Source organism: Prinia subflava, chromosome 4, assembly GCF_021018805.1.
Source record: "Prinia subflava isolate CZ2003 ecotype Zambia chromosome 4, Cam_Psub_1.2, whole genome shotgun sequence".
Classification (NCBI taxonomy): Eukaryota; Metazoa; Chordata; class Aves; order Passeriformes; family Cisticolidae; genus Prinia; species Prinia subflava.
This window is the reverse complement of record NC_086250.1, coordinates 18115419-18131304: the sequence shown is the minus strand read 5'-3', so window position 1 is coordinate 18131304 and position 15886 is coordinate 18115419. Positions and strand designations below refer to the sequence as shown.

The 15886-nt window shown below is 40.7% G+C and overlaps 1 protein-coding gene across 1 annotated transcript in view; it reads right to left on the bottom strand.

Annotated features, from left to right (window-relative positions):
* The window catches only part of STAB2 (stabilin 2), a 77714-nt gene extending 72246 nt beyond the window's left edge, over positions 1-5468 (bottom strand). Inside the window, 3 exon segments of the mRNA XM_063394861.1 lie at positions 2070-2185; positions 3032-3165; positions 5385-5468. Of these exon segments, the coding sequence (XP_063250931.1) occupies positions 2070-2185; positions 3032-3165; positions 5385-5468 (334 nt within the window).
* Positions 5469-15886: the final 10418 nt, after the last annotated feature.

Here is a 15886-nt window from a genome sequence, read left to right as displayed (position 1 = left end):
ACACTGGAGCAGTGCTGGCACCGTCACCTGCTGCCACCCTGGGGAGAAGAGAGACCTTTGCTTTTATTGGGGATGCCTCTTGAAAAGCATTAAGAAAAAGATGCTTTTGCTATCTACTAACAGCTCTCAGAGTGTGCAGGCCAAATCTTCTAATCTAGGACAAAAGAGCCTAAATCTATCAACATTTCTTCCCTTCATGGACTTAAATTCAGCACTTTCCAAGTGTTATCTAATAGAGCCTCTTAAAATACTTCTCTTTGCCTGACTCCCTGTGAGGCTGAAGCAATGAGTTTTACTGGAAAAGAAGTATTTTGAACTATATAATATGATAGCATTAAATTTAGTCTCTTTCCTCTTGACCTTTACTTTTTCTTTTATCATTCCCCCCCTGCCCCCTTTATTCTTACAGTCCTTTCTACTACTTGCAGTTGGTATCTAGGTTTTTCTCGGGAGCCATGGAAATATTTGCCCAGAGTGGGAACGTGTGCTGTGGTAGGGAGCAGCTCCTGCTGCCCCTGAGATCCCCCAGCTGTAGTACCTGTGGTTGGATGATACTGGCAGTGTGGAAAGGTTGTGCTCTTTCCTCCTGGACCTTTTCTGACCCTGTGCTTTTCCTCTTTTGACTTTATGACTCTTTGCAGGGGGATTGGTGTGCAGCTGGATGGCTTGGTGTGCTTCATGGGGAGGGAACAGGACGAAAGATCTTTCATTTACACTGTGTGTTGCAGCATGTGCTATCACTCAAGGAAGTCAGAGTGCTATTTAAGACCTAATTTTGTCCTTGCCATCAAATGCTAAATGTGAAGAAAATCCCTAGTCAGGGATTTTTGCCCAGCCTCAGGAAGGACCATCTTTCCTCCAAATATTTCAACTTGGGCCATATTCTGTTACAGAGGTTGTGATAACATAGAGATAACTAATTTTTTTTCCCTCCAAATGAAAGCAGAAACAAAGCTGAGACCTTGTTTCTTTGTTTTTTGGGGTCAGGAGGTTTGTCCAAAGGAAGAGAGGGCTTCCTTGCCTTTGCAGCCTCCTTCCCACAGTGGTGCAGGCAGGGCTCCAACTCTGAGGCACAGGACTCTGCCCCTCTCCAGAAACAGTGATGCCCCTTGTGTGGGTGCCAGAGCACCCTGGTGATGGGAGCAGGAGCACTCCGGCTGCATTTGGAGGGGGGCTGGTAAACCACCACACGTGTCACTCTCTTCAGAACGCATTTCCACACACTGTGCACTCAGCTCTGCCTCTCTTTTCTCTTGAAGCTGCTGCGAGCTGCACTTTGACTGCTTTCCTTTAGTAGATAAATCACTGGTGTTTAAATAATAGCTTGGGCTAAAATAATAACTTAAAAAAATCCATTTTGTGGACAAAGGACTTCACAGACATTGCAACAGACCTTGAGGCCATTAACTAAAGGAGGAAACACTCTGTCTGGGCAGGGAAACTTGCTCTGTGGGTCTGGATGCCTGTCTCGGTTGCCTGAGATTTGATGCATTTGTGGAGATGCTGAAAAGCTTTTCCTGAGGAAGGGGCAGCAGGAGAGGAGGCACTGCTGATTCCCTTGCTTCAGTAATTGCCCTCAGCATTCGGGCAGTTCAAGAAACTGTTTCAAGTTGAGCTGAAAGAAAAGATCCTCCCTGCATCACAAAGTCAAGAATGAGAGATTTGGAAATATTTCAGATACAGATGAGGGTGGTTTTGACCTACAATGAAACATTTAAATTTGTGGTTTGAGAATCTTATTTTTTAAAATCCATTTTGGGGATCCTCCTGAATGAAATAATATTGAAGGGATTACCTGTAATGATTTGTTTTGAAAATCTCAAAATCTATGAGGTTCTGAGGCTCTTTACATTTTTCTATGGATATTTCTTTTTAAATTAAACTTTGAATATCTGTTTTTCTTCAAATCCCCTACGTTTTATTAAAACTGCTATTTATTTCTACTTTTATAATAAGCTCTGAGAAGCAGACTTCTCACAGCAATAGTTTCTGAAAAGAGGAAAAGTTGCTGCTTTATTTCTCTTCAAATTCTGTATGAAAATAAAATCCCAAAGCCCAAACCAACTTACCCATGCAGTCTGGGCCCCAGTGTCCCCGGCAGCACTCAGGTTGTTCAAATTCCTTCACACAACGATGCCGACAGCCCGGAAAAGAAAGTGTGAATGTTTTAATTTCCAGGTAATACCTGTGGAAAAGAAGTTAGATCTGCTTTAAAGTACTTGCAAACCTCCTGGGGGAAAAATTGAAGTTCTTAAGTTCTTCTCCTTTCAGTTTCAGACAAGAGCACTTCAATCTTGGTTGCATTGATCTACCTTTTTTTTCTTCTTCATTAAAACATACATTGAATGTCAAGGTCTAAAAAAATCCTTGGAGTTGTTTCTTTTGAACAGTGTATTTATCTTCCCACCCCAGCCTAAATACAGCACATTTCCTGAAGTTTTTATTTGAAAGAGTATTTTGAAGATGGTTTAATATCAAGGTTCTTTAAATGCTAAGTAAGCTCCAAATAGTTACATTTTCTCTAAAGCAGTTACATTTTCTCTAAAATACTGCTTTTTTTTTTCTTCTTCTTTTTTTCCCCAGTCAGAATGGGAGGATCTCAAATTGGTTTTGAGATATCTCTTCCTGCCCTTCACCCTCACAATTTTCCTATCTAGAAGTGTAGAAAACACTTTATTTATATGATACATAAGATTAACACATAAATATAATATAATAATATACATTTATCATATATTTTTGTATCATTTGTATCAAGTATATAGAATAAATATAGAAGAGATTCTCTGGTACTGTTCAAAAGAAAATCTGTCAGACCATCAATAGCAATGTTTGTTTTCCTCTTATATCAAATGCTGTTTAACTTCAAGCATCAAACATCCTGAATGCAGCTTGAGTTCTGGAGTTGTTGAAGCCAGCAGTAAATGTTCCTTAAGAAAATTGCATTGATGAGAAAATTTTTGATATATATTAACGTTTTCTAATTGCTGGAGAACAATATTTGTGAGAAAAGCTCTGACAGAGGAGATACCTGCAGTCTGGTGTCCCAGTCCCATTGGTAATTTTGGTGTAACCAGCAGGGCACTGTGTGTCAAGGTTTAAAGAGCAAGGTACACATTTGGTTTTCATTCTAATGAGCAGCTTTTGATCACATTGCTTCTTCACCTGCAATAGGAGAAGAATAATTAGCAAGAAGGAAAAACACTACCCTGAACGACATTTCTGAAAAATGACAAGTTTAACTCAGCTTTGTTCCCACTCACAGCTCTTTCCTGTTCAGCAGGAGCTCCTTGTTTTGGAGCTAAACTAGGTAATAGACCACATATTAGCACTTTGCAGAAGCTTTGTCTGCACAAAATATGTCCAACCACTGCAGAATAAACCCTTCTAATTGTAATACTTTTCCTAAGAACGCTTTATCAACAAACACTAAGTTTGTCAGACTTAAAAGCCAGGTTACAGACACAGCATCAGCCTACTGTGTGTTAGTTCCAAAGTTGCTGACAAGTGTCTTCCCCACTCAAAGGCAATATTAAATGAGGTGTGGAGGATGCAAGATTAAATCAGCACCACCATAGTGATCTAAAGGGCTATTGCTGGTATTTTCAAATTGGTGACAAAGAATGACATATTGCTCTGCATTTAAATCTGGTGGAGATTTTGGGCCTGACCCCACCAGAGCACACAGCCCTTTTTTTTTTTTTTTTTTAAACCTGTTTTTATGTGTCTATTTTAAAACAGTAAGTCTTTGCTGAACTGAATCTGATGTTGGCTTCATCTTCTTCCTTCCTGGTATTTGCAGAAGTAAGTTCATTATTCACAAAGGGTGAGAAATGACCTAATTCAGAGTAAGTTTGTAAAACCCAGCAACATAACCCTGTGCAGTCCAGAGAGTCTTGGACCTTCTGGGCACTCATGGGATGCAGCAGCCTCTGCAGAACCTCACAGCTGGTCTGGGTGGATACCCTGGCACCTTGGGCAGGATTTCTACATGTCCCATGGCAGTCCTGGATGGAGCCCTCACTCAGTAGTTTTCCCCTTGACAGCTGGACATTTCAGCAGCAAAGTTTGTGAGGGTGTATCACAGACACCGATAAGGAGATTTAGCCTCATAACCTCTCAGCCACTATATGTAATTGCCACCACCCACATACAAGCACATTTCAACATCTATTTAGTTGTCAAATTTTAGTCTTCTTAAGTGCACTGTTGGTATCTGCTCTGGGCAACATTGAAATATTTGGGTAGTGAAACCCTTTTGTTGTGTAGATGCTTTTCAGGTGTCTTTGAAGTAAAAATGTGACCTTTTCCCAGATGTGGGTATAATGTGGATACAGCTTGAAAAGACATTTGGTTGTCATCAAAAAGGCACCCCACAAAATTTCATTTTTGGAACAATAAAATTCATTGAGTGTTTTGAAAAGGAAAAATTTAAATAAAAATAACTTAAGCCCTTTCTCTACCATCAGCTGTAAACCACTATTTATTTTGGAATGGTAACATTATTTCCACTTTCTCCCAGTTCCTCATTTTCCCTTTTTGATTTTTAGAGAAATGTGAAGAAAGTTGACTTTTTAGTGTCCCTTCTTTTAGTGTCTCTTCTACTAGGCTTTTTTTTTTTAAGAAAAAGAATAATGTTAACACATTTCCCAGTACTTTTTGTACATTTCAATTTATGTTTCCATTTAAAAACTGCAACCAGCTAACAACAATAGCATCAAAACACCTGAATGTCTTTCTTTGCCCCTCTTCTAATTCCTCTCTGTCCATTTGTTTCCTCTTCTAAATCTATTCTGGCTCTCCACAAGGGTGGTGAAAACAGATGTGAAATTCCACAGATTCATAGTATTTGTACATGACAAACGCACCACTTCCCCAAAGGTCTACAAACCCCTTAATTATGTTTATAACTTTGTGTTAGTACTTTAAATAACTCAATTCCTTAGATTTTTATCCCTTACCTGTCTAAAGAAGCTTTTCATCCTTTTAGTTAGTAGAAAAAGATAATTTTCACTACAGAAAAATTTCTTTCTGACTTACCAGAAATCCCAATCAATTTCTTTTGATAAATGCATAATTTACAGGTTTTTGTCACATATACTGGTTTTAGGGACTTTTTTAGTGTACTCTGCTATATCATTTGAGCCAAATTCTCATGCAGAATAAACAGATGCATTTCTGTTATTTTGGAGGACTGAAATACAGAGCTCTTAGGTTATAATTCATTTTGTATGCACCAGTAACCATTAAAGTGGGTTTTTCTGCTATTAGATAGATAACTGATAGATCTGATAGATAGAAGTGTAGCTCTGATAACTGTTCTCTCTATAACACAGAGGATTACAGATAAATAATAATACATTATGTAAAAAGCTGCTTCTTACCTCATCTTGGACTTGTGATGTCAAACACAATTTCATTGCAACAAAAAACGCAAAAAAGAGTAAAATCCCTGGACTTTTTCCCATTGTGAATTGGACTTTCCTCTTTCAGAGCTGTCCAAGCATGAAGACTCAAATTCTGATGTCAAATGATTGTTAAAGGTGCTGTTTCTTCTGCATTCGCAGGCAAATTCTTTTAACAGGACTCTTGTCTTCCCCAAGGTAAATGAGTGAAGGATAAGGCATGTGGAGCTTGCCCAGGCAGGAGAGATTCCAAAATGCAGGGTATTTGCTGAAAGTTTTCACTGGGAAGCTGAATAAAGCCTTCCTCACTGAATGACAGGATATCCTGACAGGGCTCTGATCATTTATTCCTCTCTCTGGAGCTGTTGATAGTACAAAATCAAGGACACTGAACTTTGATGACAAAAGATGATTTCTTCTTTTAGGTGAGAATGGATAGGGGGCTGAAGTAGCTACTGTGCTTCTTATTATTACACTTATTTAACAGATCTAAGGGAGAGCAAAGGATCTCTGGAAGCTGGTTTATCAGCCCTTATAACATAAGGATAGGTCACCCCAATGTGGTTCTGGGAGAAATACTATGGATTTTATCTCAGGAGGCCAAAAGAACACCTGGCAGATTTCATCAGCTAGATAAAAAGAGACATATTTTCCCCCTTTTTGCTATTTTTGTCAAATCATTTGGACTGGTTTTCTGGAGCTAAGCAGAAGAAAATTGACTCAGTTATATTACTTGGCTATGGTTGGGAGAGATGAATATTCAGATTTGCCAAAAGCATTTTGATTTTGCCATTTTGATTTGCCAATCAATTTACCTGTTCTTTCTTCTCAGTGTTTTTCAGCTCATTTCTAGTGCTGCTCTTTGCCACTGCTTTGGTCAGTCTTGTAAGGGCACACTCATGTCTCAAATACCCAATAATGTGGCTCCCTCCAGTTTGTCAGCTTTGCCTGGTCCCCCTGATCTGAGAATTTCTTCTGTCATTAGAAGTGCTCCTTAAGGGTGCCTTAATACAAAGCTGTGCTTCATCACACCTTGTCCTTACTCTGTGTGGTTTTCCTAAAGAACTGAGTGGTGATAATCATATAACATAATGTACAAATCCACCTCCTTTTGTTATGTGCTCTAAAAGAACACTGCAAAATAGCTGGAGATGGCAGGGCAGGGTGTTTCCTGCACACTCATCAGATCCTGTTCCTTTCTCTATACGATGAGGAATGTAAATCATTCCTTGTTTATGCAGCCATGATAGCAGCCAGGATTGTGGTGGATGTGCTGACAGTAGGTATGCTCCTAAGAAGGGCTGTTTCTTTTTTGTGAGGTCAAGGTTTCACGTAACTTTGGCTTTGCACACAATGTACAGCCTGGTGTGGCGGAAAGGATGGCTCAGGTTTTATTCCAAAAGCAGAATCCTGGAGGATCTCCTCTTCCGGGTGGTGATAGCCCATGGCCACATCCCATTCTTTGTGGGATGTTTGGGAGTGACACTTACCCTCCCTCCTGTGCAGAAGTGCCTGTGGGAGTGTGGGCAGGGTGGCTGCCTGGGCAGGGTCTGTGCCACCGGGGCAGAACTCGTCTGCCTGGTCCCTGTGTGGGTGCTGACAGGAGCTGGCAGCCTCTTCAGCAGCTGGACGTCGGCTGGGTCTCTTGCCTGTTACCACTTCAGGCAGTGCAGTGGTGAAAGAAGCTGTAAATCAAGCACATCCCTTTCCTGTCCTGTGGACTGAGATAAAAAGTAACAGCATCAGCTCACTTGTTATCTGCTTTTGCCTCTTGTATAGGCATTTGGGTGAAGTAAACTCTTTTTCCCTTTCCTTCCTCTCCCTTCTCATCAGGGTGGCCTCCTCACTGCTATGATGATCGCTTTCCTTGTTCCAGAGGGATCAGCCACCCTCTCCTCCTGTTGGTACGGGCATTTTCCTTCTTCATTGAGGTTACAGGCTGTGCTAGGCTCTGACTACAACTCTACCTGGCTGGCTCCTGCCCCCTTTTGGGCAGATATTCAGGCTAAAATGTCACCTGGAACACAGGATGGGGCTCCCTGGCCCTTGGTGGTGAGGTGGTGGCACCTCAGTGCTTGAAGCAGGCTGTGCAGTGTGCCAGGGTGTCTGCCAGCTGGGGAGCTGGCTTCCCAAAAGCTGGGAGCAGTTTGGCATGAGCAGCCCAGCCAAGCCTCCCTCCTCACATGCCCTGTGTCTCAGCTGCTGGTCACTCTTGTACCTCTGAAAACTTTTGGGTTGCAAGCAGTCTGGTGAAAAAGATTATTAAGAGTCACTGCGTGTGCTTTAATACTTCAAATATCATGTGCTGGGGCATTCCCTTTTGTGCATCACGGTTTTGCTCTGCTCTGCTATTGCATTCCCAGACTGGATGCTCCTACTGTAGGTAACTGTGAACTAGTTGTCCTTTTACTTTCTTCATCCACCTACTGCCCCTCCCCAAGTTACTGCTTCTATTTCTGTGCTGTTAATGTCAACCAGCCAGAGAAGATATGATGGATCATTCATGTAGACGTTTCTGAAAACAATGCTTGTGCTTATTTCAGCATCACAATGAGGTAGTTGATCTTTCTCAGTGCCAGGTTCATGAGGTCAGCCCAAAAGTAAATCAAAATCAGCAGGGATAGAGACATTATGGTTGCAGCACTCGCTTTGCTCTACAGGGTTTTGATGACCACAGAATTTCCTGCCTTTTAAAATTTTTTAATTGAATATTGACCTCATAGCTTGCATTGTGTATTTTGCCCCTTAACTTTCAGAATGTGAAGCTCTCAACCAGCAACCAGGAGTGACTGAACTTCACATGATGAGGTCTCAGAGACTCATACAAAGCTCAACCATTTCACAGTCATATTTCCAAAGCACCATTTCAGAGGAAGAAATAAGAAACAGGACTACTTTGAACGAAAGCACTCATTGCAGCCTGAACATTTGTAAGCTCTGCATGACAAAGGCTGGTACTGCTTTCCTGATATGTTCTACCCTACTTGGAGCTCAGCTCCTCTCCCAGGGGTGCAGACTATTTAGTGAGATCTTAGAGAGTGTCAAGGGTGAGGGCAGTATTGAGCTAAATTTGATATTCTTACTTGGTAATTTGGAAGGGAGCAGAAGAAAATCAATGAGTTACTGTTTTTTTTACTGTATGTGGCTTCTGTTTTAGAGCCAATCACAGCAGGAAAACTGTCACAGGGGTGTTTGAATACAGTTGGAGGCTCCACATGTCTGAGGGAAGTCACTTTACTCTTTGTTTGGAAACTGGCTAAAGCACCTTGCAGAGGGGTAGGGAAATATAAAATGTGTTCATAGGAAGAAGGCTTCCTAGGGGGAGGGAGGCTTTGGCTCTGCCGAGAGAAACGTCTGAATGCTAATTGTAGGTGGGAGGAAGGGGGGTACGAGCTGTCAAGTTGCCTAGGAGGAGGCTTGGGGAAAGGAGGGGGGAATATTTGGGAAATACTGCCTTTGATTAACACAGACTTAATTGGAACATAACAAAGCAATATTAAAAAAAAAAAAGGGTTGGCAAGTAAAATCTTTCCAGTGCCATACATCTGAGGAAGCCAACGGTGGCCTATGGAGAGCCTGAATGGGCCATGTGGAAAATGCCAGGGGTGTGTAATTTTATCTGCAGGGTTATGACAGCCATCATTTTGAAACACGGTGACCATCAGAACTAATTAATTCTCCAAGCCCAGAGGATGCATTGGGATGGAGCTGCAGCTGGCATGCTGAGGAATGCCGTGCACCCGGCAGAGGCCACCGCTTTTATCCATGTTAATGAGGGAGAAGGCACAGACAGCTGATCTAAACCCCAGTGCACTCACCATGCATACAGCTGATGGCAATGCAGACTGCCAGGCAAGGGGTGGTCTTAGCCATAGATTAGATCCTCATAGTGGCCTCTTCAGCTTTCTTTCTTTCTTTCCCTTCTGTATTTTTTTTTTTTTTTGTGTTCTCAAAAGAGCCTTTCAGCTGGTGAAATTGTAAACAAAAGGCATTCTAGCCAAAGCTGTGGCAAAAGGGCTTTGCTAGGGAGCCCTGAGGAGAGTGGTGTTTGTGGTGCTAACTTGGACAATGATATTTACCACAAATTTTCAGGGCAGAATTGGGTTGGGGAGCTGCAGGGCTGAGCTTAGAATCAGAATCATGCTCTAAAATTGTACGACTACAAAATCAGGGGCTGCTCACAGGTACCTCTGCTACCCTTTCAAGTTATTTATCATTGCATGTTGCTTTAAAAAAATGGAAATAACCCTCAAGGAATGGGTAAAGTCCCAGGTTGTGTAGGTTCCGTAGGATACAGGACTTATCAATAAGTCCCCATTTTCTTGGAAGTGTTCTCTGTGCACAGCTGTGAGACAGATGTACAAGGGGATGAATCCACAGGGTTTCTGGGCAGCAATGCCAAGGGGCAGGGGAAAGAAATCAATAACCTGGATCTGGAAGTGCAGGTAGTTACAGGAATATTAAAGCCATCTTTGTGTCCCTGTCTCTACTTTCCACCTACTGCCTTGTCATTCTTGATGGACCATACACAGACTCTGATGCCGTATTGCTGCCAGCTAATGGTGTGATAAAGGGAGGAGGTACTGCCCTGGTACAAAATCTCGACTTTCTTTGAACACTGTGCTCTTCCTGGTGGTATAACACACTTTAGAACCATTAAGTCGCATGTTTGATGGAGTATAAATATAGCATGTATTACTTGCAGAGATTTGAAATAAAATTAATTGCAAGTATAACCTGCTGGGTAAATACACTACAATAAATTTGTAGTTTGAGTTAACATCTGTCTGTGTAATGCCAGCATGTAAGGAGCTTCAGCTTTTAGATGTGATCAAAGGATATTGGAAGCTAGGAACTAATAATGGGCTTTTAAATTTGGCTCAAATGAATCTTTATGGCATTTCCTAAGAAAAGCTAAATTGCAATTTATAAGCGTGTAGGAGGAATGGTGGGGTGTTTTTGTACATGTCTTCTACTGCAGTTCTGCTAAGGTTGCAGTATGTAAAGCAAAAATACTAGGAAAACCCTGAGATTCCAGGATTTGGGAGGGGTAGAGGGATGTACAGTGTGGATTTCTGGTGCTGTAAGTGTTACATTGATTTTTCTAACCCTCTGGTAGAGAAGCAGAGCCGAGCGTGGCACATACATTTCAGATCTTAGCAGGTAGCCATGGTAGGACAGGGGATGTTTGGGTAATCCAGGCACCATAAGTTAAGGGATTTTGTGGAGCTGAGGGCAGGAGCAGAAGCTGTGTTGTTACCACAGCGTTTTTACCTGATGACTTCCTTCCTCACTCTAGACAATGAAGAGGGCTCGCTGCAATTTTGGCCTGTGTAGAAATTGTATGCTTTCACAGTAATATTTCTGTTTTGTCTAGTCAGACTTGAAGTTAGAATAATATAGTTAATAAGTCACTACAAATGGAACTGAATTGCAGACAGTGATATGGAGCAATCAATCAACCCTTGCTCAATTTTTTTTTTCCTCCTTCTTCCTTTTAAATGCAGCCTTTATAGCATTATCCAAATTTGTGTGTTTGTGGCTATACTGGATTGATTTCAGCCAATTATCTTGTCTAGGAAAAGCCATCCCAAAATCTGACTGAGTAAAAAAATCGTGCAGAAAACAATGTGGCACAATTCCCACAAATAGAACAATAACATGATGTTATTTTTCAGTGTCTTCCTCCTCGTGATGTGTAAACTTGCCGTGGTTTACATCAAGTTACAGGGCTGTGTGTGTGCTGTGCTAGTCGGGTAACTCAGAGTGGGAATGCAGAATGGGGGTCCCTAGGCCAAGGCTGGCCACGAGGACATTGGCAGTGCTGGGCAGAGCCAAGTGTGGTGCTCCTGGCATGAGTTAGGGGGCTGCAGGCCAGCGGGGATTTTGAACTCTGTCATAGGAAACAGAGCTGGACCTGGGAGAAGGAAGCTCAGGCTCTGTCTCTGGCCCCATTATTTAAAGATGTGCACAAGCCACTCTCCCTTCTGCCTTGGCTGTCTTCGCTCCTTTCTGCCTCTAGATAGTTTGCCTGGCTTTCACCACCCGCCAGTGTGTCCGTGCCTCCAAAGGCGACCCCCGAGGCGAGGATGGCTCCTGTACAAGTTAATGCTGGCACACAAAACTCAGTTCCTCCGGCAGCATCCTCCATCCCTCTCCAGTTCAGCGCCCAGGACCATGGAATGCTCTAGGCTGGAAGGGACCTGCCCGCAGAGCCACGGGAGGGCAGCAGAGCCCAAGCCACGGCTCCTAGCCCCCAAAGCCGCGGGAAAAGGCTCCAAAAGGAGGTCTGAGAGCAAGTGGGTAAAAAGAAACATGGAAAAGAAATGGAGATTAAAATATATCATAAGTAATAAGCATATCGGAAATAAATCCATAAAATAAAAATATAAAAAGAAATATATGAAACATACGCATTATTCTGAAAATATATTAAAATTTAAAAGGCAAACAAATATATAAAAGAAATACTAAAAGGCATAAAATAAATATAAAATTAACATAAAAATAGAATAAATCTATAAAATAAATAAAAATGTAGAAGAAAGATATAGAAATGCAATTATGGCAATGTTCAAACGATGAATGTTCTATATCATCTATCTATCTCCATCTCCATCTCTTTCTCTATCTGTATCTCTCTCTCTCTCTCTATCATCTCTATCATCTCTATCATCTCTATCATCTCTATCATCTCTATCATCTCTATCATCTCTATCTATCTCTATCTCTATCTCTATCTCTATCTCTATCTCTATCTCTATCTCTCTCTCTCTCTCTCTCTCTCTCTCTCTCTCTCTCTCTCTCTCTCTCTCTCTATCTCTCTCTCTCTCTATCTCTATCATCTCATCTCTCTGTTTGGAAACAGTCACCTGTTGCTAAAAGTACAAAGTACATGAGGTAGAAGGGAGAGGATATAATCAGATACCTGCAAAAACATATGCTGCACCTCAAAAAATGAGCAGCCAGGGAACTGTTCACTTTCCCCTGACTCCTACAAAGTTTTATATACACTGTGAGTTAGAAATTTGAATGATTTCAAATACATGGTAGCATCTACTGAAGATTCATCCAAAAGATTCTGCTTTGTGCCTTATGTGTTGAAGACTAAATTTTGTTACAAAGTTTAATGTTTGGTAGGGTTTTTTGTTTGTTTTTTTATGGTGATGAAGTAAACATACAAGGATTCTTTCCAGTTATACAAAAGCTATGGTAGAAAGACTATACTTTGTTTGAAACACATGGGAAAGTCTAAATAAACAGAAAAATGTAAAGCCAGGGTGACTGGCAATGAGATTAAGCTGAGCACACACGCAGAAAAACCTCTTCAAAGGCTCGCCTATGTGTTGCACGGCTCTTTACAGGAGGCACTTTTAAAGGACTGTGCAAAGTCCTCACCTACAAACAGATAAGCTTTGGTTATGTCTAATGTAAAACAAAAGAGCTACAGTTTTGAAAGTTTTGGTGGAGAAGTCAAGTATTTAGAGCTATGAGCAATCCAGAATTAAATGTCCTCTCTAAGGCTGTTATTCACTGGAGCAGTTAGTCAATACCGTAAAGTAGTCCTCTGGAGAGAGGTAAAAAGTAGTTTATGTGTGGGGGGTTACAAAATAGAAAGTTTCTAGGTTTTGAGTTCTTGTATTTTTTCAAATTTTAAAAGTAAAAATATTAGGCGTCTTTTATTGCTGTGACTTTTTTGTAGTCCTTTTTGTTCGGTCGGGATTTTTAAAAAAAGTTTTTGGAAATGTTGTCAACTAAAATATTAAAAAAAAAAAAAGAGAAAAATTCAAACCCACCTGTACATAAAGTTTCAATGCAGTTATTTCAAATCCATCCACGTTATTAGCTATAGAAACAAGACTGATGATGTGAAGCTCTGAGGAGGGTTAACTTACATCTTTGGGCCCAGTACCAAAACTGGTATTTGCAAATGCATCTCTTCCTGTCCTGCCAGATACTCTTCCAAGACTCTCATCCAGCACCATCTCTCTCTGTCTGTGATTGTAGGGTCTATTTTTATATCATTTAACATGAGCAATGTTAAAGCAGTGTAAAGACATATTATTTCACATTCACAACATTTTAGCATCCTCTTTTTGCCCATCATCATCGTCAATGACACTGAACCAACCAGAACCCCAAAGGCCCAGTAAATGTTCATATATGACAAATACTGGCTGGCTGCCCACAAGCTTTTAGGGATAAGGAATGGCACTGTAGGACAAAGCAATTTAAACTTCAAGTTATTGTTTGTTTGTTTGGTTTTTTCCCTGTTTTGACCCACAGCTGTGAAGTTATATAAAAACTTCAGGAATCATTTGGGGAAATTACATTATTGGTCTCCTGAGGGGAAACAACCATTTCCTAGAAGAAAACCTAGAAGATCATTAAAAATATGGCCTGAATATTTTAATGACAGAGATTGTCTTCATTCTTCCTCTGACTTTAGTTTCCATGAAAAATATAGAAAGATTTGGAAGGATCTGGAGAGTGAAAGTGGTAGATATTAGAAAGTTAGGAAATGATACATGTCTGTCTGGAGTAGGTAGAAAACTGAAAAGCAATAAAATGATTAGAGGTATTATGATGTATGTAGAAATCATAAATAGGAAATTCTTGTTTTTTTCTTATTGTAATTCTACAGTAAGAGATTTTTTGAAAGAATTGCCTTTAAAAAAAGACAAAAGAAAGTTGTTTCTTTGTAAATAAGAAGTGAAAAAGCTTTCAGTCATTTCAGCTAATGCAACTTCTCTTTATTTACTGCGTAATTGTAGGTAGATAAGTCCTCATATTTTAGAAGTTTGTGGTTGCAAAGAACAAGGCAGAAAATTGTTTCACAGGCTTCCGATGCAGTGTTTAACTAGAATGTGTAAGAAGTAAACTCTTCTTTCTTGTAGAAAGTATTTGTAATGATTTTTGGGTTGAAAGGATTTTACTGAAGGAAAAACATGAATGTGCACTTTTTTCCTCAGTTTCTGGTTAAGGCATCTATCTGCCTGGCACACTGGACTGCTCCAAGATGTAACATCTTGTCTCAGACTTTGTTGAGGAGCAATTCAAGTGCATAAACACTGGCATCTAGTGCTGCTTTAGATGTCTTTGTACTAGTGAGTGCTGTGACTTCATGGAGCAGCACCTGGCAGCCACATGGGATACCAGAAGGCCTCTAAAAGAGTCTTAGACACCTAAAACACACCCTGTGGGTGGGTATAAGGACTCTAAGGAGCTAGAAACCTGAAAGCATCAAGAGTGGCAGAAATGGTGTAGCTACTGAGGGCTGGGTGTAGGATGACCACAGATATCTCCTTGCCAAGTCCCAGCAGGCAAACATCTATAGAATCACAGTTTTTAAGACACAGATTTCCCTCTTACTTACTTGTGAATCCACAGGTCAGGAAGCATCTGCTGCCTGGATGTCCCAAGGACTGCAGTGCATGGAACCTGAGCTCTGAGGGGAAATCAAACTTATTCCCCGAATCAATATCTTCCTTCATAAAAGGATTTTTGGAATCCAGATTTTTTGTTGGGAAATCAATATAACAGAAAAGTCACAACTTGTTCTTAATCTGATGGAGGCTGCAATCAGAGGGTAGAGTAGATACTCATCTGTTCCCATCCACCACTGCTGAGTATTTCAAGAGGTGTTATGAAGCAAGTTTTCTGTCTGAGATCCAGCTCTCACTGGCTTGGCACTCTCAGATGCTGCCTAGTTTTCCAAAAGAACTCAGTTCTCATTGTGACTATTATGACCAGGTTTTCAAAAGATTTCAACAGACTGAGTGCTGATCTTCTTTGAAAAATCCTAATAATTATTTAGGTGAATAAACAGCATCTGAGTCTGGTTCTAGGAGCTGATTCTTTCTGGAAAGTCTTACCACTCAGTGATGTATATTATCAATTTTTCATGTTCTCTGTATATGATTTGCCTTTATATATTTTCAGCATTTGAGCTGTTTTAGTTGCAGTTTCTGCACAATTAGAGTAGTAGAGCAGCCATTGCTTTAGGTTGCAATAATTCAGGATCAATGAAATGTAGACTTTCTAATGACGGATTGGTCACATTAAAACTTGAATGCTATTATTGAGCAAAGTTTCCTGAGTTGCTGATAAGTAGCAAGAGAAGATATGGTACAAGAGTGAGGGTGAATTCTTCACTCAGTGTTAATACCTCAAGACCAAAGCTTAGGGCAAAATGAGACATTGCTGGTGGCACTCTTGCTTCCAAGGATGACAGCACTGGGAACAGCAGTGAAGCTTTTAAACAGTGTCCATTACAAAGTTGGATTTAACTAATTCCTGTCACAGTTCTTAAGAGGAAAAATACCTAAATTTGTGTTCTTGGCAAAACTCCCGAGTGAACACGTTTTTCTGAATTTAACCCTTGCATTTTATCAGAGTGCAAGAATATAGCAACAGGCCAAGTAAAACCAAAGGCTCATTTGATGCTCTCTTCTTGAGAACATTCAATACCAGAGGTCAAG